General features: G+C 40.5%; 1 protein-coding gene across 2 annotated transcripts in view; it reads left to right on the top strand.

Moving 5' to 3' along the window:
* BLOC1S6 (biogenesis of lysosomal organelles complex 1 subunit 6) overlaps positions 1–25,003 on the top strand; it is a 125,656-nt gene that overhangs the window by 88,740 nt on the left and 11,913 nt on the right. Inside the window, exons 1-2 of one of the 2 annotated variants that reach the window (XM_019442238.2) lie at positions 17,153–17,360; positions 22,526–22,667. In XM_019442238.2, the coding sequence (XP_019297783.1) occupies positions 17,279–17,360; positions 22,526–22,667 (224 nt within the window). In that variant the 5' untranslated portion in view covers positions 17,153–17,278. Of the gene's footprint in view, positions 1–17,152; positions 17,361–22,525; positions 22,668–25,003 lie in introns of those variants that run through there. The other variant, XM_019442237.2, reaches the window with a different exon arrangement.

Genomic DNA, 25,003 nt, shown 5'->3' with positions numbered 1-25,003 from the left:
GTTTTAATATCAAAATTAAGCTGGTGCATAGTTAAAATTTGGTCTTCTCTCTGCTAAAATAACAAAGTTTTCTTGGATTTTTAGTCTGCTTTTGATAAGGTTGTATAAGTTTCCTTACCTTTTAAGTACCGAGTTTCATAATGATCCATGATCCTATTTAGGTAAGTGCTTTAAAATCTTAAATCTTTTTTTTTTTTTTTGAAATGTTTGACAAACTTCCCAAAATCAAATTCTTAAAAAAAATTCTTTTTGATATGAAATATTCCAAGAGTTGTAAAACTAATTAGGCTTATTTACTAGATAAATTACATAGAAAATATTGTCAAATAAATAATACTAAGCCTTCTTTAAATTATATTTGTAGGGGCGCCTGGGTGGCTCAGTCGGTTAAGTGTCTGACTTCAGCTCAGGTCACGATCTCGCGGTCCGTGAGTTCGAGCCCCACATCGGGCTCTGGGCTGATGGCTCAGAGCCTGGAGCCTGCTTCCGATTCTGTGTCTCCCTCTCTCTCTGACCCTCCCCTGTTCATGCTCTGTCTCTCTCTGTCTCAAAAATAAATAAACTTAAAAAAAAAATTAAAAAAATAATAATAAATTATATTTGTAAAAAGGGCACGTGGGTGGCTCAGTTGGTTAAGCATCCAACTTCAGCCCAGGACATGATCTCACAGTTGGGTGAGTTAGATCCCTGCATCGGGCTCTGTGCTGACAGCTCAGAGCCTGGAGCCTGCTTCGATTCTGTGTCTCCCTCTCTCTCTGCCCCTCCCCTGCTCGTACTCTATGTCTCTCTCTCTCAAAAATAAACAAACATTAAAAAAATTTTTTTTAATTATATTTGTCAGATTGTGGCACATGTAGATGAAATCCATTCTGCTGCAAAAACGGCCTCTTAAGGGCCACCTGGGTGGCTCAGTCGGTTGAGCATCCGACTTTGTCTCAGGTCATGATCTCACAGTTTGTGGGTTGGAGCCCCGCATCAGGCTCTGTGCTGACCGCTTGCTCAGAGCCTGGAGCCTGCTTCAGATTCTGTGTCTCCTTCTCTCTCTGCCCCTCCCCCGCTCACACTTTGTCTCATTCTGTTTCTCCAAAATAAATAAAGGTAAAAAAAAAAAAGTTTTTTTTAAATGGCCCCTTAATGCCACACTTTTGCCATCTTAATGTCCTTGTGACATGGCAACAGTCTGCATCTGAAAAAAAAATAGTATTCATATAGATACATAATGGTTATAAATTCAACAAACAGGACTATGAGAAGCCCAAAACAGCTGCTTGCTTCTTCCTGGTTCCTTGAAAAACCCCATTTTTTGGCTTTTGCATTCCTTCATCCACCATAATATATTTAAGATGACTCAGATATAAATAGACATTAGTGTAGAGACTTCTATAAAACTTCAACACCTGTTGGGGCACCTGGGTAGCTTAGTCAGCTAAATGTTCGACTTTGGCTCAGGGCATGATCTTGTGGTTTGTGAGTTTGAGCCCCGTGTCAGGCTCTGTGCTGACAGTTCAGAGCCTGGGGTCTGCTTCGGATTTTGTGTCTCTGCCCCTCCCCTGCTCGTGCTAGCATTCTCTTTCTCTCTCTCTCTCTCTCTCTCTCATTCTCTCTCTCCCTCTCAAAAATGAATTAAATTAAAAACAAAAACATAAACAAAACTTTAACACCTGCAACTGGATTTTATTAAGCTGTCACTTAGTAGGAATTATCAATACATACTGGTTGGAATATACGTATTTTCTGGCTGGGTTAAAACCTTTCCTTGCTACAAGGCTGATGCCCTAATAGTAATACAACAAAACAAAACAAAACTGGTAAAAAAAAAAAAAAATGTTTCCCACTCGGGGTATACTTTCCACTATATCTAGGAATCAGGGCACCCACTTCACTGGACAAATCATAGGAATCTTAACAAAACTTTAGAAAATTCCAGAAATTCTATCAGTACGCAACCTTCTGGTCACTGTTGTTTTAGGCTAGTATGACCAGCTACCGTAAGTCTCTAATGTTTTTATGCTCAAGACTGTCACCAACAGGATAAGAAGCCTTCCTGGATCCTAATTCAAAGAAACCTGTCTGTCACAGTCTAGAGCCAGGTAATTTGGTGTTCTAAAATATCATCAGAGGAAAACAGCCCTCATTGATTAAAAGGACTTTACCAAGTGCTCCTGACCACCCACGCCGCTGCAAAATGAAGAGATGCTAGAGACCCCTAAATCAAACTGGCCAGGAAGAGAAGTTGACATCGAGGTGTAGACTGCTTCCACCCAAGACACTGGATCAAGACATCACACTCTAAACAGAAAACCCTTTCTCCTTCTTCTCCCGTCCTTTTCTGGCACTGGTCCAAACGGACCCTCAGCTGGATCTCCCAGGTCATTGTGAAGGGGAGTGGGGTGGTAATCTCTTTTCTCTCAGGCTAGGAAAAAAATCTAACTGTGTTTCTAATTTTTCACGGGCAAAATAACTGAACCGACACGAATTCACTCCTTTGGTGAGTCACAGGATAGAAACTATAGCAGGTGGAATTGTCACATATAATAAACTTGATTTGCAGCAAATAAGATCACGGGGATCCTTGTATGTAGAGGTGGGCATAAGGTTGAGCATGTGCCTTAAGGAAACATGCCTATACATACATTGTCTGTTATGTTGATGAGGCTTATGCTCCTCCATCGGCAGAGATTTTGACATCAAAATGAGGTAAAGGTAACTGTCATCATTCCATGGGTTACTCCATGGTCCATCTGCACAGGTGAGTTGAGCTTGAACCCGTCTGGGTGGTCTGAGCCAGCTGGACGTCTTGTCAGGGCAGTTGTTATCCATGTGGAGAACAAAGGCAAAAGAAATGTAGACAAAATTAAATTTCCTTCTAACCTGCAGCCCATTGACAAATACTTGAAACAAGCTGAGCGTGACATTTCTCCAGGAACTCCTGATCTTAATGCCTTCCTAGAGGGAAAAACCAACCTCAGCTTGACAATAGCCAGGCCTCCAGGATCCTTTAACATATGAAAATCCTTTTGGAAACTTCCCTTGTTTTTACCTCCCCCAACCCCACAGTATATAACCAATTGATCTTCACAACCCCAGTGCAGCTCTTTCTGCCCAGGTGTCCTGTCTATATGTCCTGTGCTATATGATAAAAACATCTGTTTGCACCGAAAACATCTCAAGAATTCTTTCGAGGCTGTTGGTTCCTGAGCCCTGTCTCAAACCACATCAGTTATTGTTTAAAGGGTAGTTTCAGTTTCTATCATGAAATGCTTTGTGCCTCAGGTCTCTTGCCTGTATTAAGAGATAAGGTGGAAAGAAGAATTTAAGGAAGAATGTGGGACAAAGGTTGGTGGGTATAAGCAGGTGGGCAGTAAAGGTCAGGTCTTGGGGTTTAGTTGGTGACAATCTCATTGGTCACTCCTCTAAATTCACATTGTTAAGTTAAAAAGGACACTTTTTTCTGGCGTGTCCCCATCTCCCTGGTTAGGGAAAAATGCAAATGAAGCTTTGATCCAAAACTTCTTCTTAATTCTTAAAATCATCACAAAATCTGCTGTTAAAGCAACAGCAGCCCAATAAAAATCCTTAGACTCTTGGGGCACCTGGGTGACTCAGTTGGTTAAGCATTCGACTCTTGATTTCAGCTCAGGTTATGATCCCAGGGTCATGAGATCAAGCCCCACGTTGGATTCCGCGCTGACAGCACGAAGCCAGCTTGGGATTCTCTCTCCCTCTTTCTCTGCACCCCCCTCCCTTAAAAATAAAGAAACATTAAATATATATATTATATATTTATAGTTATAAATATATATGGAACTATAAATATATATTTAACTATATATATAAGTATATATACATATATATATGTATATGTATATGTATATATACTTATATATATATATATATATATATGTATATATACTTATATATATAGTTAAAACAATCCTGAGACTATCTGGTTAAAATTGTCCTTAATAATAGAATAACTCTTGATTGTCTTTTAGCTGATCAAGGAGTTGTCTGTGTGATGTCCAACACCACCTGCTATGTCTGGATTTACCATCCTGGGGAAGTTAAAACTGCTTGGCTTAAAAAAATGAATTCCTTCCATGGGGTCTTTCTTTGGCTTATTTCATTTTAATTGGTTTAGGTACTGGGGACCATGGCTCTAAAAGTGCACTCCAAATATTGGGAATTATCCTGTTTGCAGTGTGGTAAGTTCCCCCCCCCCCCCCCCACAATGTGGTGAGAAAAAAAACCTCAAGATAAGGGAAGATAATCTGGCTACGTGCATACATCCCTCACAACCCTGTAACATGAAACCACCCAATCAGACTGTATGTCTCTACATTACCCTTATAAGGGAGACAAAGAAGTAGAAAATGCATAAAAGGCTAACCCAACCTGGCATTTGGAGCTCAGTTTTTTTTGGGTATAAACCCAACTGAGCCCGTGCTGGCATGAATAAAGTTGCTTCTTAGAAAGAGAAATTTCGGTGTCATGGCTTTGTGTGAGAATCCTGCTACAGTAGTAATCCTAATAATTTCCCTGGCACATTGTATTCTCTTATAAGCCTTAAATATATGTTTATAGCTGCTAACCACCAAGTAAATGATCTCCTTAAGACTGGAACATCTAAGGAATGAGGAATATAACCAACTGGAAGCATGTGAACTAGAAACTGTGACCTATACCACAGAAGCTAAGTAAAAAAGTTAAGAGCTATAGATACCACGGAAAGGAGCAACAAAAACTGTGACCTACAGAGCAGTAGCTGAGAGTACTGCCGAAGCCTGAAAATTTGATCACATCTCTCAGTTAAACTGAGAGTCTGATCGAAAGGGGAAAATTGTTGATTAAAAAAAAAAAAAAAAAAAAAAAGAGTAAATCACAGGTCCCAAATGGTGTCACTTAGAGTTTCTAAACAGAGGCTTAATACCCAGTTTAAGTGCAGTTTCAACCTCCTGAAGAAATGTGGCCTTAACTGGTCAGTCAGGAAATGTTTCTTTCCATCAGTGCCCTGAGTCTGTCAGTTGAGTCCTCTCCATCCACCAAAGAAAGAGGAGGTGATGTGCATGATAAGACCCCTTGCTTTTCCTCCTAGCAAACAGCTTCTTTTGGGACAATCCTTTTCTTTTGCTACTTTCTTGTCCCCACCCTCTGTCTATAAAAACCTTCCATTTTGTGCAACTCCTTGGACTGCCTCTCTACCTTCTAGATGGGGTGTTGTCTGATTCATGAGTTGTTTAATAAAGCCAATTAGATCTTCAAATTTACTTGGTTGAATTTTGTTATCTAACAGGTCTGAGGGCAACTGGAACTGGCAAAATCCTCAAGTAGTGACATTAAGGAATTAGTTCTACCAGGTTTATGATGAAATGTAGACAGATTCTATTTATCTCTTTATGTAAATCACAGTTCATTTATCCCCCTGAGAACACATAATAGAGACTTTTCTAAAACCTTAAAAAGAAAAATGACATTTTGAAATCTTTAGTTGTGTTAAAAGTTAAACTGAGGCATATTAAAGTTTATTTGAGCAAAGATAAGTTTGAATTAGGCAGCATCCAGTCTAGCAGACAGAAAGGAGCACCAAGGAGCTGTGTACAATGAACAAGCCTTTTATAAAGGAGCAGTAACAAGGAATTTATACTGGCAAGAAAGATTGGTTATTGCAAAGTTACTTTCCTTTAGGAGATAACAGAGGTCTCCCAAGCACATTACCTAGCTAGTGCAGATTAGGTGATTTTTTTTTAAATGTTTTAATTTATTTTTGAGGTGGGGGAGGGGCAGAGAGAGAGAGGTCAGAATTCGAAGCAGGCTCTGCACTGACAGTAGAGAGCCCAATATGGGGCTCCAACTGACGAACCCTGAGATTGTGATCTGAACCAAAGTGGGACGCTCAACTGAGCCACCCAGGTGCCCCCAGGTGATTTTTGATTGACTGGTTTAAGATTCCATTTCTGGGAGAGCCAAAAATCTAAGTCTGTGTTGGTGACGTGGGGCTTGGTATATATAACTCTGTTTGGGGCCTGTTGCCTTGTTTGTAATAGCTATTAATAAAAATTCATGCTTTTAGCGGCACCTGGGTGGCTCAGTTGGTTACGGGTCTGACTCTTCATTTTAGCTCAGGTCATGATCTCAGGGTTCCTAAGTTCAAGCCCTGCAGCCTGCTTGGGATTCTCTCTCTCTCTCTCTCTCTCCCTCTCTCCCTCTTTCTCTCCCTCTCTGCCCCTCCCCCACTTGTGCTCATGCTCACATTCTGTTTCAAAATTAATGCTTTGAAATGTGCTCTTTCATCTTAGTACATTAAATGAACAATTTAGAAAAAATACTTATAGATGAAGGTAAGTGAATAATTAAATTTAAAGATGTCACTTTCATAAAATAATTCAAAATATGTTGTTGGGAAATTTATAGGAAGGCCAAAGACTAGAGCAATAATTTAAAAATAACTCAATTCACTGGAATTTTTAAATTGAAAAAGGAATTAGAGATTGAACTCTCTTTATTACTGATCTCAACACATTACAAAGAAATTGAATTTGTATATGTCATCTCACCATCTTGTCTGGAGAATCTTTGGAAATTATTCATAAACACTTTGAAAAGAACATTTTAAGTAAGGAATAAGGACCATTATGAAAAGCCGATGCATGTACTACTTTTAGCAATTTTGAATGAAGCATGATAAATATATCCTAGCTAATTTACATAAATCTATCCTAAAAAGAAAGCTGAGTACTGGAAAAATTTATGCTGCCTATAGACATTAAAATCCCACTTTTTATATCACATAGAAAGAGAATATAGCAATAAGGGTTGGTGTCTACTTTGATATCTACACACTAAGATTAAAAAATGAATTTTGGGCATACCTGGGTGGCTCAGTTGGTTAAGCGGCCAACTCTTGATTTCAGCTCAGGTCTTGGTCTCATGGTTCGTGAATTTGAGCCTCTCACTGTTGGCACAGAGCTGCTTGGGATTCTCTCTCTCCCTCTCTCTCTGTACCTCCCTGCCTCCCTCTCTCTCTTTCCCAAAATAAATAAATAAACTTAAAAAAAAAATACCCCCCCCCCAAAAAACCCAAATGAATTTTGGGAAACCCCAGAGTAGAAGAATCATTGTCTTTTGAACCATTATAAACATATGAAAAAAGAATTTTAAGATGTAAAATTTTTTGAATGAATAAAAATTTTGCCACTAGTTTTACTAATAGTCCCAAAGCACTAATAATGTTTCAATAATTACCAGCCAATATTATGAATATTCATTTACCCATGAATAATATCATGAGTCAGACATCAGAAAGCTAACAAAAAATAGAAGAAAATAAGACACCTCCCCCACCCCCACCAATAAAATCAGAACATTGAAAGAGGTATTGATGCTAAAGAAAGCCTTGGTGTTGGTGGTATTCTCTACAAGACTTGATCTTCTAACTCTGCAGGTCTGGAACTTCAGCTACCAGCTTAGCCAGTAGATATTTTACCCACCCCCCATCCCCCCAAAAAACTCCCTTATTATATGACATTGATTTGTACAAAAGAAGCAAGTTTTTAATAAAACATAAATTTGTCAAGCCCTCTGATATTTATCTAAATCATTTAGTCTCTTTTATCTCATTATGGAAGTCTACTTAAGAAACCAAGTTAAGGTTGGTGAATATATGTAACCAAGGCACTAATAACAGAAATAATATTTCTTCTGGCATATAAATACCTAGTCAGGGGTTGCTATTATTTCCCATAGTGCTTTACAGCTTACAGATCTTTTTTGTGTGTTTTGTCAAGCGTTTGATTCTCACTCACAAGAACTATATCAAGTAGAGGGTCTGGTATTATCATCTTCCTATCTCTTTTCCTGATGAAACAAAAAACAAAAAACAAAATAAAAAACCTAGAGGTACAGAGAGTTTAAGTGCCTTAATTCAAATCTCATAACTGATACAGTTGATGTCTGTTGCTTTGGTTGGGCCAATTTCCTTCCTCCTTTTGATAACAGGACCCTGATTCTCCTTTAAGGAACTACTTCTGTGCCTTTTAGAACTCCTAGCAGGACTGTCATTCAAGAGGCTCCGCCTCTCTCCAATACATGTGACCCACATTAGTCTATCAGGATCTTCTATATCCCCTGGATGTAGAGACTAGTATACAGGTAGGCATTGTGGTCTGAGTATTTTAAGGTTTTTGTTTTAAGAGATTGAAATAAGTGAATTCTAGGAGTGAGTTGGCTTCACTTGAGAGCTATAAGAAGTATGAAAACCTCAAGCTGTTTTCCAGAGAGAAAGCTGCTAGATGGGAGCCAATATGGAGGAAAGTCCAGTGGAGAAAGAGAGAGAGAGCAAGAGAAAGCGAGAGAAAGAGAGAGAGAGAGAGAGAAATATTCCTGATTTCATTTGAGAAAATGGATATAGCTGATGTAGTTTGAAGTGTTGGGGTTTGGAGCCAACAGCCAAGAAATCTTCAAACCTTTTCAGTACAAAAAGAGTGTTTTTATTATAGTCCATGGAAAAGACCCAAGAGCAGAAAGAGCTGCACTGGGGTTGTGAGGAATGACTGGTTATATAATTTGGAGTTGAGGGAGGTAAAGATAAAGGAAGATTCCAAAAGGATTTTCTTATGTTAAAGAAGACTTACCAGATCCTCTAGCTATTGTCAAGCTAAGGTTGTTTTTCCCTCTAGCAAAGCCATTAACATTAAGACCCTTGGGAGTTCCTGGAGGAACGTACTCTGCCTGTCTCAAGTACTGTATTTGTCAATGGGCTGTATGTTATATGGAAATTTAATTTTATCTACATTAACTTTTGCCTTTATTCTCCACTTCACAGCTATCCCTGAACCTAGATCGACTCCTGGATTTTCAAGTTCAGTGAGTTAGTAAATCCCGTTTTGCTTAGACAAGTTTAGACTTCTTCACTTGCAATTAAAAAAAAAAATTCTAGTACAGCTAATAAAAATCTTAGTTATGGTTGAAACACATGTTTTGACGTTAGATCTTTTGCTATTTCCACTGCTGCATACTTCAGAAAGGTTCCCCTACCTATAAATGTCAAACCTGATTAAGAGCCACTGTGGGAGACTTGAGAACCTGCCCTCTTTTCAAGGAGACAACCTGTCTTCTGTTCTAGGTTCTGTCCAAATTTTCGTCTTTCAAATAATATCAAGAGAATGAGAAGACAAGCCACAGACTGGGAGGGAGAAAATATTTGCAAAAGACATATCTGATACAGGACTGTTTTTCAAGATACACAAAGAACTCTTAAAACTCAACAGGAAAACAAACAACCTGATTAAAAAATGGGCAGAAGCTCTGAACAGACACTTCACCAAAGAAGATAAACAGATGGCAAATACACATATGAAAAGATCCACATCCTATTTTATCAGGAAATACAAATTGAAACAACTATGAGATACCACTACACACATGTTAGAAGGCCAAAATCCAGAACACTGGCATCACCAAATGCTTGTGAGGACATAGAGTAATAGAAACTCTCATTCATTGCCAGTGGGAATACAAAATGGTACAGTCACTTCGGAAGACAGTTTGGCAGTTTCTTAAAAAACTAAACATACTCACAGAGCCTCGGTGGCTCAGTTAGTTGAGCATCTGAGTCTTGATTTCAGCTGAGGTCAAGGTCTCATGGTTTATGATATAGAGCCCCGTTCCAGGCTCTGCACTGACAGCAGGGATGCTGCTTGGGATTGCCCTCCCTCTGCTCCCCACCTGCTCATGAGTGCAAGCACGCATGCATGCTCTTTCTGTCTCAAATAAGTCAACTTAAAAAAAACCAAAGACTGTGGGGTGCCTGGGTGGCTCAGTTGGTTAGGCTTCCGATTCTTGGTTTCAGCTCAGGTCATGATCTAGTGGTTCATGGGTTCAAGCCCCACATCGGACCCCGTGTTGATGGTATGGAGCCTGCTGTGATTCTCTCTCTCTCCCTCTCTACCCCTCTCTACTCATGCTCTCTCTCTCTCTCAAAACAAATAGATAAACTTAAAAAAAAAAGTAAACATACTCTTATCATGCAATCTTGCTCTTTGGTATTTACCAAAAGGATTTGAAAACGTATGTCTGCACAAAAATCTGTACATGGATAGAAGCTTTATTCATAATTGCCAAAACTTAGAAACAAACCAAGATGTCCTTCATCAATAAACTGTGGTACATCTGAAACTGTTTAAAAGCATAAAGTGGAACAAAAATCAAAATGGCTGCCCTAATACTTCAGCAAAGCTAGATTTTAAAGTACTCTGTTTCCTTTTTTCTGCAAACTTCTGCTCCTCCCATCTTAGTTTTTTGTTTCAGGAACCAGGTACCATGACCCCTAAAGACCTGACAAAGGAGGGTAGGAGTAGGTAAACAATGGTTCCTGTCAAAACCAGCTAGATCCTGTATTTTCCTCTAAAAACCTCAGCCCCTTCTCTAGGAGGGCTTGCAGGTTTTGAAGGCCATAGCCTGCTGTAGCCTCCTTTGCCTGGCAAAGAAATAAAGCTATTGTTCCTCTTTATCCCAAACTCTGCCTTCGCATTATATTTTGGCTCCAAAGCACAGTGGTTGGTTTTTCACAACACAACTAGACGGTGGAATATTCCTCTCTGCCAAAAAGAAATGAGTCACCAAGCCACAAAAAGGCATGGAAGAACCTTAAATGCATATTACTGAGTGAAAAAAGCCAATCTGAAAATGCTACACACTGTATGATTCCAAATATATGAACATTCTGAAAAAAGCAAACCATGGAGTGAAAAGATCAGTGATTGCCAGGGACTAGGGGGATGGATGAACAGGCAGTGCACAGAGGATTTTTAGGGCAGTTAAACTAACTCGGTATGATACTAATAGTGAAGGATACAGGTCATTGTAATTTGTGCACTCCCATAGAACATGCAACATGAAGAGTAAGCCTTAATGAAAACTATTGGGAGGGTGGGTAAGAGGGACATAAGAAATCTCTACACTCTTAATTTTTTTTTAAACGAGATTCATTTTTTTTAATGTCTATTTTTATTTTTGAGAGAGACAGCAAACAGGGGAGGGGCAGAGAGAGAGAGAGGGAGACACAGAATCTGAAACAGGCTCCAGGCTCTGAGTGTCAGCACAGAGCCCCATGCGGGGCTCCAACTCAGGAAGGACAAAATCATGACCTAGGCCAAAGTCAGAAGCCTAACCAACTGAGCCACCCAGGTGCCCTGAGATTCATTTTTTTAAATGTTTATTTATTTTTGAGAGAGAGAGAGAGAGAGACAGACGGAGTGCAAGCATGGGAGGGACAGAGAGAGAGGGAGACACAGAATCTGAAGCAGGCTCCAGGCTCTGAGCTGTCAGCACAGAGCCCAATGTGGGGCTTGAATTCATGAACCATGAGATCATGACCTGAGTAAAGTCAGATGCTTAATTGACTGAGCCACCCAGACGCCCCCTCTCTACTCTTAATTTTGCTATGAACCTAAAATTGCTCTAAAAATAGTCTAGGGGTACCTGGCTGGCTCTGTTGGTGGAGTGTGCAACTCTTGATCTTAGGGTTGTGAATTCGAGCCCCACGGTGGGTGCAGAGATTACTTAAAAATAAAACCTTAAAAAATAATAAAAATAAAAAGTGGTCTATTTAAAACATTTCAAAAGCCATTGCTTTGACCTCTGCATATATTTTACAAACCTTTTGGTGGCAAGGTTAAGAAAACGTGAGGGGTGCCTGGCTGGCTCAGTCAGTAGAGCATGCGACTCTTGATCTCAGGGTTGTAAGTTCGAGCCCCTTGTTGGGTGTAGAGATTACTTGAAAAAGTAAAATCTTAAAAAGAGAGAGAATGTGTTGGTGAAATAATCCATGTGAAAATATGTTTTGATTTTTTTGAGAGAGAGCATGTATGTGTGTGAGCAGGGGAGGGTCTGAGGAGAGGGAGAGAGAGAATCTTAAGCAGGTTCAAAGACCGTGAGATTATGACCTGAGCCGAAATCAAGAGTCGGATGCTTAACTGACTGAGCCAGTTAGGCACCCCAAAATATGTTTTTTTCTACATAGCACAAGGAAGGAATTGTTAACCTTAAAAATAAAACTGTCAGTTATTTTACCAACAAAAATGGGTTTATGTAGAAATGACAAAGAATTGCAATTCAAGGCATATAAGCTTCAGCAAGACCATAGGCAAATCCAATGAGGGAGAAGAATGTTATCTTATGAGAAGAAGAAGGAAGTTGGATGGAGTTGTTTTGAATGAAAGTCCATTGAAGGAAAGCAAAAGTTCAGTGTGTGATGAGTTTCACACTGGCTGAATTGCAAGGGTGGTTGAGTTCTTATAGGAGATGCAATATACATCTTTCTCTGTTGGGGGGTGTAAGATGATTCTGCCTGTTGAAGATTCTTCTGTTGGGGTCTATAATTGGTAATTTTTCCTGTAATTGAGTGGTACTGTGATACTGTTTCCCTTTCTAGCCTCCTGACTCTACTATAGTGAAGTTATCCTTTATTAATTCTCACAGAATGATGGAAAGTGCAGGAGCATTGCATTGAATGGAATTATTTTAGCAGTTTGCAAATGTAAAAGAATATTTTTCATGTAAATGTATTAGAGAAAAGTGGTTAAAATTGCTTGAGCAATCCTTTTAGACTGGTTAACGATAGGTAAAATGGTAGACTGTTTTCTCTTAGTACCCCAACTTCTCTGATTTCCTATCTTCAGTTCTTTCTTCCTTTTTTAATTTTTCTAAAAGATTTTCTTTATTTTTAAGTAATCTCTACACCCAACATGGGGCTTGAACTCACAACCCTGAGATCGAGAGTTGCATGCTCTACCAACTGGGCCATCCAGGTGCCCCCCTTCTTTCCTTTTTTAAAGTTTGTTTGATTACTTATTTAGAGGACAAGTGGGGAAGGGGCAGAGAGGGGGACAGAGGATCCAAAACAGGCTTTGTCCTGACCGCAGAGAGTCCAATGGGGGCCTTAAACTCATGACTGTGAGATTGTGACCTGAGCTGAAGTCAGATGCTTAATTGACTGAGCCACCCAGCTGCTCCCACCCCGTGTTTTTCTTTTTTATTATTTTGTGAGCACATACCCTATATAAATGTGTTCAAATTCGCAGCACTTTAAAAAAAATTTTTTTTTATGTTTATTTATTTTTGAGAGAGAGAGCATGAGCAGGGGAGGAGCAGAGAGAGGAGACACAGAATCTGAAACAGGCTCCAGGTTCTGAGCTATCAGCACAGAGCCCAATGCAGAGCTCGAACTCACAAACCATGAGATCATGACCTGAGCCGAAGCCAGATGCTCAACTGAGTGAGCCATCCAGGCACCCCAAAATTCACAACACTTTAATGCACTAGAAGCTTAAGGTCGTGGGCTGTAATGTCTTTCTCCTGTTTATCTTCCCCTTTTCCATCCCTTTTCTCTGCAGGCCCTGGTTCCTACATCTTTTTCACTCAAATCTTTTGTCCCCTCCTCCCCATTCTTTCTTCTGTTTTTGGAAAAGGATGGAAAAAAATAAAGGGGAAGGATGAAGCAAATCCTGTGAGAGAAGTAGGTCAAACTGGGAGTAGATTTATCAAATCTTAGCACATTCTAAATGTAGGACATCCTGATCAATAAAAGGAAGAGAAAATCTTCATGTATTAACATTTTTTCCCCTTACTTAAAGCCCCTCCTACATACCTACTCATTTTCAGTTAGCACAAATAAAGGATATAGGGAAATTTAAGGTAAACCACAAAATTGAGGTGAATAAATAGTTTTGGCATATTTATTACATTACACTTGCTCCTTCTCTTTTTGGTTTCAAGGACCAGTAGACTTATTTTCCTTTTGCTATGAGTAAATTCAGTGTTTAACTCTTTCTGGACATCGTTTCTTTGGACTAACTTCTTCAGAGCTATGTGACTATACTTTGTGTTATCTTTTGTCTTAAGTTGTTTTGGCCGAAAAGACTATAGAACACCTTTTAACTGTTGAATCTGTTTTGGTTTTGTCTCTCCAAAAGGCACCATTTTGAGGTCCTTGAGTCTGAAGTACTGTTTTGCTACTTGTGGTGGTGTGTGTTGTTTTTTTTTCCCCCCCTGTTGGAAGGCTTTACTATTTTTTCTCTGCATATTACATTTGACCTGACCTCCAAGGTTTGGCTTAAGTTCATTTCCTCTATTAAGTTTTTAAACATTTTCTCCAGTTACTTCCCAATTGTGCAATTGTGGTTGGCTGAATAATGGCCCCTGCCCCTAAACATGTCCACTTTCAATTCCCCAGAATCTGTGAATGTTACCTTACATGGCAAAAAGTACTTGGCAGATGTGGGTTAAATTAAGGACCTTGAGATGGAGAAATGATCCTGGGTTATGTAGGTGGGATTAATGTAAGCACAAGTGTTCTTGTAAGAGGGGGCCCAGAGGATCGGAGTAGGAGAGGTGATGCTACAATGGTAATAGAGGGAGAAAAGGCAATGGGATACGGGGACAGGAGTCAAGTAATGTGGGCTGTCTCTAGAAGCTGCAAAAGGCAAGGAAACAGATTCCTTCTTCAGAGCCTCCAGAGTAACCAGTCCTGTCAACACCTTGATTTTGGCCCACTGAGACTGATTTTTGACTTCTGACCTCCAGAACTGTCAGATAATGAATTTGTGTTGTTTTAAGCTACCAAGTTTGTGGTGATTTGTTATAGCTCAACAGGAAACTAATATTATATCATTACACCTTTTACAATCCTCTAGGTCTGTTCCACATAATTTATCATTTTATACTGTCATGTTCTCTAATTCTACTACATATAAGTGGTAGAATATAAATTCTTGGTAGACAGGAACAAGAATTTTTACTTCTTTTTTAATGATTTCCTTTATTATTTTATTTATGAATTTTTGCTGAAAGCAAAATAGAAGAGAGGACAAGATGATAAAAATAGGCAGGGTGTGACAGTCTAATTTCATCCTATTAAATTCAAATAACCAGTATTTTAAAATCCAAGTAATATGTTTAATACTGTGCATTTGCCATAAGAGGTAAAGAGGTTACAGACAACACATAGGACACAGATCTATTCTAAAAAGCTTTGATATCTAGTTGGGATAATACTAACAAATAACTAGGGTTACCAGGCAGCTTGTAAAAGGCCATCCTGCGTGATTCAGACTTTGGAGATTATAGGTATTTGGAATTTGGCTCTGGAGAATCAATACTTCATTCATTCATCAAATATTTATTGAGAACCCATTATGGCTCTCTGTGAATAAGAGTTTCTGTCTGGAGTTTAAAATCAAATAAAGGAAGTCAAGGGAAATAACTAATACAAGAATGGATTAAGTGCTAAACAGCAGGAGGATGCTTTGTAGTTGAGAAAGTTTATTACTACAATTTCTGAAAGTTGAAAGGGTAGGTGGGATTGTGAATCATTTTAAATTAAAGGTATTATTTTGGTCAAGCCTTGGAAGATGAGTAGGACTTTGAAAAGAATAGAATATTCTGAAGCATGAGTAAGAATACCATAGACATTAAAGGGCATAGTTTTAGTAGTATGCTGGGATGCAACAAAGGATGTTTGAAGGGTAGTGCATTACTTTATTGCCGTGGTAACAAATTACCACAAACATTATAAATTTATTTTCTTATAGTTCTATAGGTCAGAAGTCTTAACACAGGTCTCATTGGGATAAAATTAAGATGTCAGCAGGGCTAAGTTTCATTCTAGAAGCTCTAAGGGTGAATCCACTTGTTTTTTCTAGCTTCTAGAGGTCACCACACACATGGCGAGTGGTTCTCTTCCTGTATTCTCAAAGCCTTTCTAACGATTCTTCATAGTCACATCTCCCTCTCTACTCTCCTCTTCTGCCTCCCTTTTCCAGTTTTGAAGGCATTTGATTGATTGATTGAACTTGGCCCACTTAATCCAGGATAATCTATTTTAGAGTCAAGTGACTAGCAACCTTAATTACTCTGTGGGTGAAGTTTAACATATTCACAGGTTCTGGGGGTTAAGACCCTGGACACCTTTTTTTTGGGGGGGGGGTACATTATTCTGCTTACCACAGATAGTAAGGAGCTAGCTAATCTTTAAAGGAAAGGAGGCCAAAAGGGTGTGAATGCACTGATATAGGGCAATGAAGAACAGGTTCATGTTTCTGAGGCTTGACATAAATCCTCATTGTTTTGAAGACAGCTTTGGCTGCCCTGTAATACACTGAACAGGCAATTTTGGAGTGCAACATTAGGAAGCCATTATTCCACTCAAGGTGAGAGAGTCTAAGGGAGGGAATAACTGATGTTGTTTTTATTTGGTCTGAAGCCGCATCTGCCCATTTCTTTAAACATTTTTTTTAATGGTTATTTGTTTTTGAGAGAGAGAGAGAGAGAGAGAGAGAGAGAGAGAGAGAGAGAGAGAACAAGCAGGGGAGGGGCAGAGAGACACCCAGACACAGAATCTGAAGCAGGCTCCAGGCTCTGAGCTGTCAGCACAGCTGACACAGGCTTGAACTCAGGACCGGTGAGATCGACCTGAACAGAAGTCCGACACTTAACCGACTGAGCCACCCAGGCGCCCCTGTATCTGCCCATTTCTAAGTTTTTCATCAAAATCATTACAACCTCCCACAGGATCGCTGCATGGGCAGTTTCCGGTAATGGGGCTTAATTTGTCCAGTAGATACTGCAACCCAGGCCTTAAAATCATTCACCTACAATCAACAAGGGGAGACTGGAATCCTAGCAAATCCCGTTAGTAAGGCTAAAGCTCAAAAAGCTAAACACGGGTGTATATATATATATATATATATATATATATATATATATATATTTTTTTTTTTTTTTTTTTTTTTTTTTTTAAATTAATAGTCCAAACCGAAGGGAAAGAACGCAGTCCTTGTTTTTAAGGTGTTTCCTTAATATGGACAAGAAACTGAAAAGCTGTGCCTGGCTTCGGTGAACAAAGCCCGACTCTGCATGGTCACACTCAACACAATCGCAACCCACCAGGGAGCGCCCTCTCCACCCTCTCCCCGACAATCAGTCGCAGGAAGTCCCGCACAGCTGACTCTACTGACGCCACGCCCTCCACCCTTCCATGACGTGGGCGCGAAGTCCCAGGAGCGCTGGGGGTAGTAGTCCGGGAGGTGGAAGGTGGAGGCGGAAGGTGGAGGCGGAGGCAAGAAAGGAGGCGGTGGACGGGCGGTCACACCGTCTTCCGCTTCCGTCATTTCCGGGTGCGACCGCCGCTTCTGTCCGGCTGGGCGCTGGACGCGTGGGGTGCCCCCTTACTGCCTCTGACCGTTTGCACAACCGCCCCTTCCCTGTTCCCAGCGGGAAGGACATGAGTGTTCCTGGGCCGACGTCCCCGGACGGGGTCCTGGCAGGGCCACCCCACGGCCTGGGGGCCGGGGAGCCGACGCCGGGTACGTGCTACTGGGCGGGGCGGGCGGCCGGACTCCGGCCGCTCCGCGGGAGAGAGCAGCTTGGTCCCGAGGCTCTGGCCCCCGTGCGGAAGTGGGGAACCGCGCCGGCCCCGGTGCCCAGCTGAATGAGTGGGAAACGAAGTTTGGAGGGGAGGCAGTGTTTGGGTGGCGATTGATGGTGAGGTCATTCTGTGACTGTGTGTTGACTCCAGCACATTGTTAGTGGTTGAAGATGAATTTGTCAGAAAGTTGATCGGTTTGTAATTCAGAGAATTGATGTATTCAAGTATTATTGACTACTCACTCATGAAATGTTTTACTTACTGTCATTCCTCCAGCCGTTTTCTCAACCCGAGTTCCAAGAGAGATTTAAGCCCTAATACCCTAAGACATCCATTGCATGCAATGAATTGACTTGCTAGGCATCCTGAATGGTACTGTTTACCATTCTCGGGAGAATTGAGAAGACAGGGCATGAAAACAGTTTCTGTGTCCTCTGGTTCAGATGAGGAACCCCAAGTAAGAAAGGCTACAGGGCTTTCGATGTGTCGTTTCTACCTCCTGTTCTAGGAATATAGGGGTTACTTAAAAATAGTGCTTTCAGCCCTTTCTTGGTCATGCTTTTCCTCAGTGATCGCCCCCTCTTTTTTTTTCTTTTTTCCATTTTTCTTTTTTTTTTTTTTTTAATTTATTTTTGGGACAGAGAGAGACAGAGCATGAACGGGGGAGGGGCAGAGAGAGAGGGAGACACAGAGTCGGAAACAGGCTCCAGGCTCCGAGCCATCAGCCCAGAGCCTGACGCGAGGCTCGAACTCACGGACCGGGAGATCGTGACCTGGCCGAAGTCGGACGCTTAACCGACTGCGCCAGCCAGGCGCCCCAGTGATCGCCCCCTCTTTACACTTGCATAAGCTGACTTCCTTGTGCATGTGCAGCTTGGGTCCTTCTCCGTTTGCCTTTCCGTTCGCTTGCTGGATACTTTGACATGGTTGTTTCGCACCAGCCTCACATACGGCATGTGCATGAATAAAAGTAGATGTCTGATTCCATTAGTGCCAAGTCACCCACAGTTGAAACTTTGACGGTCACTCTTGCTTTTCTTCTCACTTGCCTCCTATTTCTGTTTTAGTCTAGGGGATTCCACTATGCAATTTCCATCTCGTCTCTAGTTTTACTCTTCCAAGAGCAGTTGTAAGGCTATCCACCCCCAGTCTCTTACGCTTCCATTGCACGTATCCCACTGTTGTCATACCCACTGCCCCAAGATAAAGCGCCAGTCATGTCATTTTCTTGCTGGGAAACCTTAAAATGGCTCCTTACTACTTCCTAAGCAAAAGGGCAAACCCCTTAGCTTGACACTCAGGGATCCTCATAGGCTGGCCAGATGGTCTTGTAGCTCACTTTTGCGTATGCCCTATGCTCCAGACCCTCCCAAACTACCTTGTCTTTCTAGAGCAATCCTATAGTCCCACCTTTCCTTATGATGCCTTTTTTTTTTTTTTAACCTATATCTTATTCCTTCTTTTAGAATTCTTACCCATTTGGAAATAGTGGCCCTCAAAGATTGTTCTGGGAGTGTAAATTGGTGCCATCTCTTAGGAAGGCAGTTTTGCAGTGTCTGTTTAAGAAATACATAAACTCTGTCCCGTGATTCAACTTCTAAGAATTTATCCTACACAAACATTGACATAGATACGCAAAGACAAGCAAGGAAACTCCTGGCAACATTGAAATGGCAAAAAGTGAAAATAACCTAAATACCTATCCTTAGGTATCTTAGTCTCCATGGGCTGCTACAACTAAGTACCACAGGTCGGGTGGCTTAAACAACAGACATTTATTCCTCAAAGTTCTGGAGTTCTACGAAGTCCAGGATCTATGTGCTGACCAGTTAGGTTCCTGGTAAGAGTCCTCTTCTGATCTTGCAGACAGCTGCCTTCTCGCCTTGCCGATACCTCACATGGTAGAGGGAGAGAGTTTGGTTTCTCTTTATCTTTTAAGGATGCAACCCCATCATGGGGCCCCACCTTCATGACCTCATCTAAACTGAATTACTTCCCAAAGGTCCCACCTCCAGCTACCTTTATGTTGGAGGTTGGGGCTACAAAATAATGTAGGGGGGACACATTCAGTCCATAGCAGGAAACTAGTTAAAATATAGTAGAATTCTATTCTGTTAAAAACAATGTAGTAGATGCATATATGCTCATATGGAAAGATATCTAAGATGTATATTTAAGAGTTGCAGAACAATATGAGTAATATTTATGATTAAAACAGGGCTTCTGCATAGGTATGCAGTGATAATTTTTTTGAAGGCTATATTGGAAACTACAGAGTGACTGCATTAAGGGAGTTAGAAAGAGTATTTTTTTAAAAGATTTTATTTATTTTTAAGTAATCTGCACCAAATGTGGGGCTCAAACTCGTAACCCCGAGATCAAAAGTCGCATACTCTACCAACTGAGCCAGCCAGTGTATGCTGAGAAAGAGTATTTTTACTATTAGCCTTTACCTCCCCCTTCTGTGTTTTAAGCTTTTACAATGAGTAATACTTTAAAAAAAAAGTTTATTTATTTTGAGAGAGAGCATGGGGGAGGGGCAGAGAGAAAGAGGGGGACAGAGGATCTGGAGCAAAGCAGGCTCCCTGCCGACCATAGACAGAAGATAGCCCAAGATGGTGCTCAAATTCACGAACTGTGAGATCATGAGATCATGACCCTGAACTGAAAAGTCAGACGCTGCTCAACTGACTGAACCACCCAGACGCCTCCTTTTTTTTTTTTTTTTTTTTTTATGTTTCCCTCTGAGTTTCCATAATAGTTTCTGTTTCTCTAATGCCCCTTCTCATATATTATCATTATGATTCCCCTGTATCAAGCTCTTTGTACAGGGGGAGGGGGACTTGCTTAATTTATTCTTGTAACCTTGGAAACTAGTAGGGAGTACAGGTGTGCAACTAATGTTTCTTGTATGAGTAGGGTAAGGACCCTTTCTTTTAATCTCCCACAGTAAAGTACCTTGAACTTAGTAACTTAATGTATGTAGAGACGTGAGTAAGTCAGACTCTTCCAATTATTAACCAGAATATTGGGGTAGAGTAGGAGGAGGACTGTGAGTTAAATGTTTATATATTGTAAGGGAGACATCGTAGCTGTTGTTCTTAAAGTTGAGATATCCTTATTTGGGTGTTTCTGTTTATCTGTAATACTTGTTTTCTGTATTTCCTTAAAGAGAGTTGCTGTTGTTTGCACTGTTACTGTAATCAAGCCTTAAGCAATGACATTAATTTTCAGATATTCTTTATTCACTTCCCGTCTGATGGTACATGAATGGCAATATTTGCAAATACTCTGCTTTTTCCTGTTAAATTTTTATTTCATTTGTGGAGTGCTTCAGTTTCTAGTTAGCTCTTGTCCGTTTGAACATTGCCTTGTGATTTAGAGAATTCCAAAATTTGTTCATGTATTTCTCAGATCAAAATAAAAACCATACTACTTTTTTATCTATAAAAACTTACTTTGAATATGACAGCATGTTGTTTTCCTCCATCTTGCTAAAATGTAAATCTGTGGTAAAAACTATACTTGGAAGTGAGCTATAAAGAATGTGGCATGATAAATGTATTTTACATAATGATCTAATTTGATGTTACTGAGTATTACCAGATTATGATTAAATGGAGATGTTTCAGAATTTAATGTTTAAAAATGCTCTTAGAGTACAATTTTAGTAATGTGACCATCTGACTTTCTTATAGCATTAAAAAAATTTTTTTTACTGTTTATTTTTGAGAGAGAGAGACAGAGCATGAACGGGGGAGAGGCAGAGAGAGAGGGAGACACAGAATCTGAAGCAGGCTCCAGGCTCTGAGCTGTCAGCACAGAGCCCCACGCAGGGCCCGAACCCATGAACCGTGAGTTCATGACCTGAGCTGAAATCAGACATTCAACCGACTAAGCCACCCAGGCACCCCTTTTTCCCTCATTTTAAGCCAGTGATTCTAAAATCTTAAAAACCACTCACCGAACCATGTTTAGAAATAGTTTTGTACTTTTCTTGTTGGGGTAGTGATTGACGGTTATTCATTTTAGACATCTTTTGTACAGGTTTTATTTTTAAGTAATCTCTCTGCTCAACGTGGGGCTCATGTTTATCTCACAGCTCTGAGATAAAGAGTTGCATGCTCCATTGACTGAGCCAGTCAGGCGCCCCCATTTTAGATGTTTTTGAGTGCCTAACTGCTTACACTGTTATTATTCAAAGGAAAAGCATGAAGCGTAGTTCCTGGCATACGTCTAGATTTACATGCAATTATTATATACTATTTTCTATGGTAAATTAAGGTGCTGAGTCTCCAGAGAAGAGAAATCCTTTGAAAATCTTCTTCTAACAATGATAAAACAGCTTCCCTTTTACATATAAATAGTATATCAAGCTTTATGAAAAGTAAATATTGACCCACATTTTTACTTACATTGAATTGAAAAAGAAATTTTTTTAGGCATTGCATTTATATGAATGTATATAGAATTTCTGCATGGTTTTGAAAGGAAGGATTTATTGCTTTCATTCAGTGACTTTTTCCTACTTTTAGGCCTCAGACTCTTAATAATCCACTGAAAACTATACATCTCTTGCCCTGAAAAATACATAAACATATAGAATATGTTTTGCATATGTTAATGTTCTTTTAATCCAGACTTTACCTTATACTAGTAGCTTAAAAACATTTTTTTGAATGCACATATCCTGTTTATTAGAGGACACTCAGAAGGTAAAGCTCAAAGAAAAGGAAGGGGGTGCCTGGGTGGCTCCATCAGTTAAGTGTCTGATTCTCGATTTCGGCTCAGGTCATGATCTCATGGTTTGTGATATTGAGCCCCGTTTTGGGTTCCAAGATGACCACATGGAGCCTCCTTGGGATTCTCTCTCCCTTTCTCTCTGGCCCTCTCCCACTTGTGTGTACATTCTCTCTTTCTCTCTCTCTCTCTCTCTCTCTCTCTCTCTCTCAAAATAAATAAAAGAAAAGGAAGGAAGGATGCCTGTAGTGTCCTGTGTGTATGTGCTCTGAATCTCACTGTCAGCCCCCTCCCTCACTATTACTTCTTTTACCCCTGTGTCCATTTAAAAGACTCCTACATTTGATTTTCTTTTGGGGACAGGTTTAAGTGACACTTCTCCAGATGAAGGGTTACTAGAGGACTTGGCTGTAGAAGACAAAGCTGTGGAGCAGCTGGCAGAAGGATTGCTTTCTCACTACCTGCCAGACCTTCAGAGATCAAAACAAGCTCTTCAGGAACTCACGTGAGCTAACAAAAACCATGGTTGCACTCATTTCCCCTTTGGCATAGTTATGGTTTACTGTATATGTATAAGTGTATGCTCTATTAAGGTATAATATTTTGCAATATTGAATACAGTTGAGTATTTCTGTCTTTAGCGGTAGCAAATGGGAGTGAAGGAATACTTAGTAACCTAAATGTAAAAAGTGAAATGAATACTTCTAGAGTGTGTGGTCTCATAAGAAGTACCCCTGGGTGCTTGGGTGGCTCAGTCAGTTAAGTATCTGACTTTGGCTCAGGTCATGATCTCACAGGTTTGTGAGTTCGAGTCCCACATCAGGTGAACTTCAGCCCTGCTTTGGGTGAGCACGAGCCCTGCTTTGGGTGAGCATGATCCCTGCTTCGGGTGAGCACGAGCCCTGCTTTAAGTGAGCCCCTCTCCTGTCTCTCTGTCTCCCTCTCTCTCTCCTCCTTGTGGGATTCTCTCTCTCCCTCTCTCTCTCTGCCTCACACTCACTGTGTCCTCTCTCTCTCAAAAGGAAAGAAAAAAAAAAAAAAGAAGAAGAAGCACCCCTGTATCTTATCTAGACTCTTTGATTAGTTTTGGTGTTTTACCATCATTTTATGAAAATATTGCCTGTTGGAAGTGTTGCAAAATTGCCGTGGGAGTCAGATGTGTTTTCAGTCGCTGGTTCACATGAGTTGCCAAAAATGTTTAAGTGTCTTTTTTGGGGAGGACCCATTTCTTTTCTGGTGGTCTACCAGCTAAATAAAGGATTGGAGGATACACCAAGAGAAGAACAGGATAAGGAAAAACGGAACTCGTAGAGGAGGATCAGTATGCAAAACTACACACTAACTTTATCAGCTCCCACTCGGAAACAGTGGACCGAACTTCTGCTTCCTCTTGGGTAGGACCTCGCATGGTTGCCCAAGCTGGCCTATCATTTCTTTCTGTGGTGGTCAGCCATAAACTGGCCTGTGAGCTGCTGCTGCTGTAAGACCTACCCTTTGAAAAGTTACCTTAAAGGGCTGTATTAGTGCAAAAGGAGGGAAACAATCACCCACGATGTCCATTTTGTAAATACCAGTAAGTAATGTTATAATCCTTGGATTTGGAGGTGATAAATGAGTATGTAAGTGGTACCGTGTTCTGCTATGTGTGGCACACTACTGTAGTCAGGGTGTTGGCAGCACCCTTGGTTTTCTGCTGGTTCCGATGAGATTTTTTATCCCAAGTGTGTGGTATGCCTTGTATTTTAAAGCCGGTCAATTCATGTGGCAAAAAAGTCATAAAGATTTTGTAGGGGAGTTTGAATGAAGTAAAAGTATGATCAACTGAAGGATTAGAAACTCTGCAAGCAAAAGATATCTGGATATGTTTTGCTGGGAAGGAAGCTGGGAACCACAATTTAATTGCAGAGTTTAACTGATGACATTGGCTAAAATGTAGTGGTTTATTTTTTTTATTAAAAAAAATTTTTTTTTTAACGTTTATTTATTATTGAGAGACAGACACGGAGTGTGAGCAGGGGAGGGGCACAGAGAGAGGGAGACCCAGAATCTGAAGCAGGCTCCAGGCTCTGAGCTGTCAGCACAGAGCCCGACGCGGGGCTCGAACTCACAAGCCGTGAGATCATGACCTGAGCTGAAGCCGGACGCTTAACCGACTGAGCCACCCAGGTGCCCCTAAAATTTAGTGTTTTATTTATTTATTTAATTAATTTATTTTTATTAAAAAAAATTTTTTTTTAATGTTTATTTATTTTTGAGAGAGATAGAGCCCAAGCAGGGGAGGAGCAGAGAAGGAGAGAGGGAGACACAGAATCCAGAGCAGGCTCTAGAGCCCCACACAGGGCTCGAACTCACAAACTGTGAGATCATGACCTGAGCTGAAGTCAGAAGCTTAGCCGGCTGAGCCATCCAGGTGCCCCTAAGATTTAGTGTTTTAAATAACCCCTCTTATCTTCTGAGGCACCTAGACGACGACGACGATGATAGTAACATCAGCTACTGTTTATTGCTATATGTTCTACTTGCCTGGCACTTTATATACCATATCTCAATCCTGACACCTGCTTTTGAAGTGTTAATATTATTCCTGTTTACGGTTGAGGAAACCGAGGTTCAGAAATGTTAAGTAAACCGAAAAAGATTACACAGGTAGTGGTAGAATTAATAATGGAATATGATGAGTAAGCAGTTATTTTACCTCTTTAGTGTTAAGGAAAGTCACGTTTCAGAGAAAGGAAAAAGGTGTTTTCAAGCAGCTGCCTCTTTCATCCCTGTCTACAAATCCTACTGCTGGTAAAGATTTAGGGGAAAGAGTACTGGATGGAGCCAGGCATCCTGACTGTT

This window comes from Panthera pardus, unplaced genomic scaffold (genome assembly GCF_024362965.1).
Source record: "Panthera pardus isolate Hobbes unplaced genomic scaffold, ASM2436296v1 HiC_scaffold_24, whole genome shotgun sequence".
Lineage (NCBI taxonomy): Eukaryota > Metazoa > Chordata > Mammalia > Carnivora > Felidae > Panthera > Panthera pardus.
Note: the sequence above shows the minus strand (reverse complement) of the source record. Positions and strands in the feature narration are given on the sequence as shown.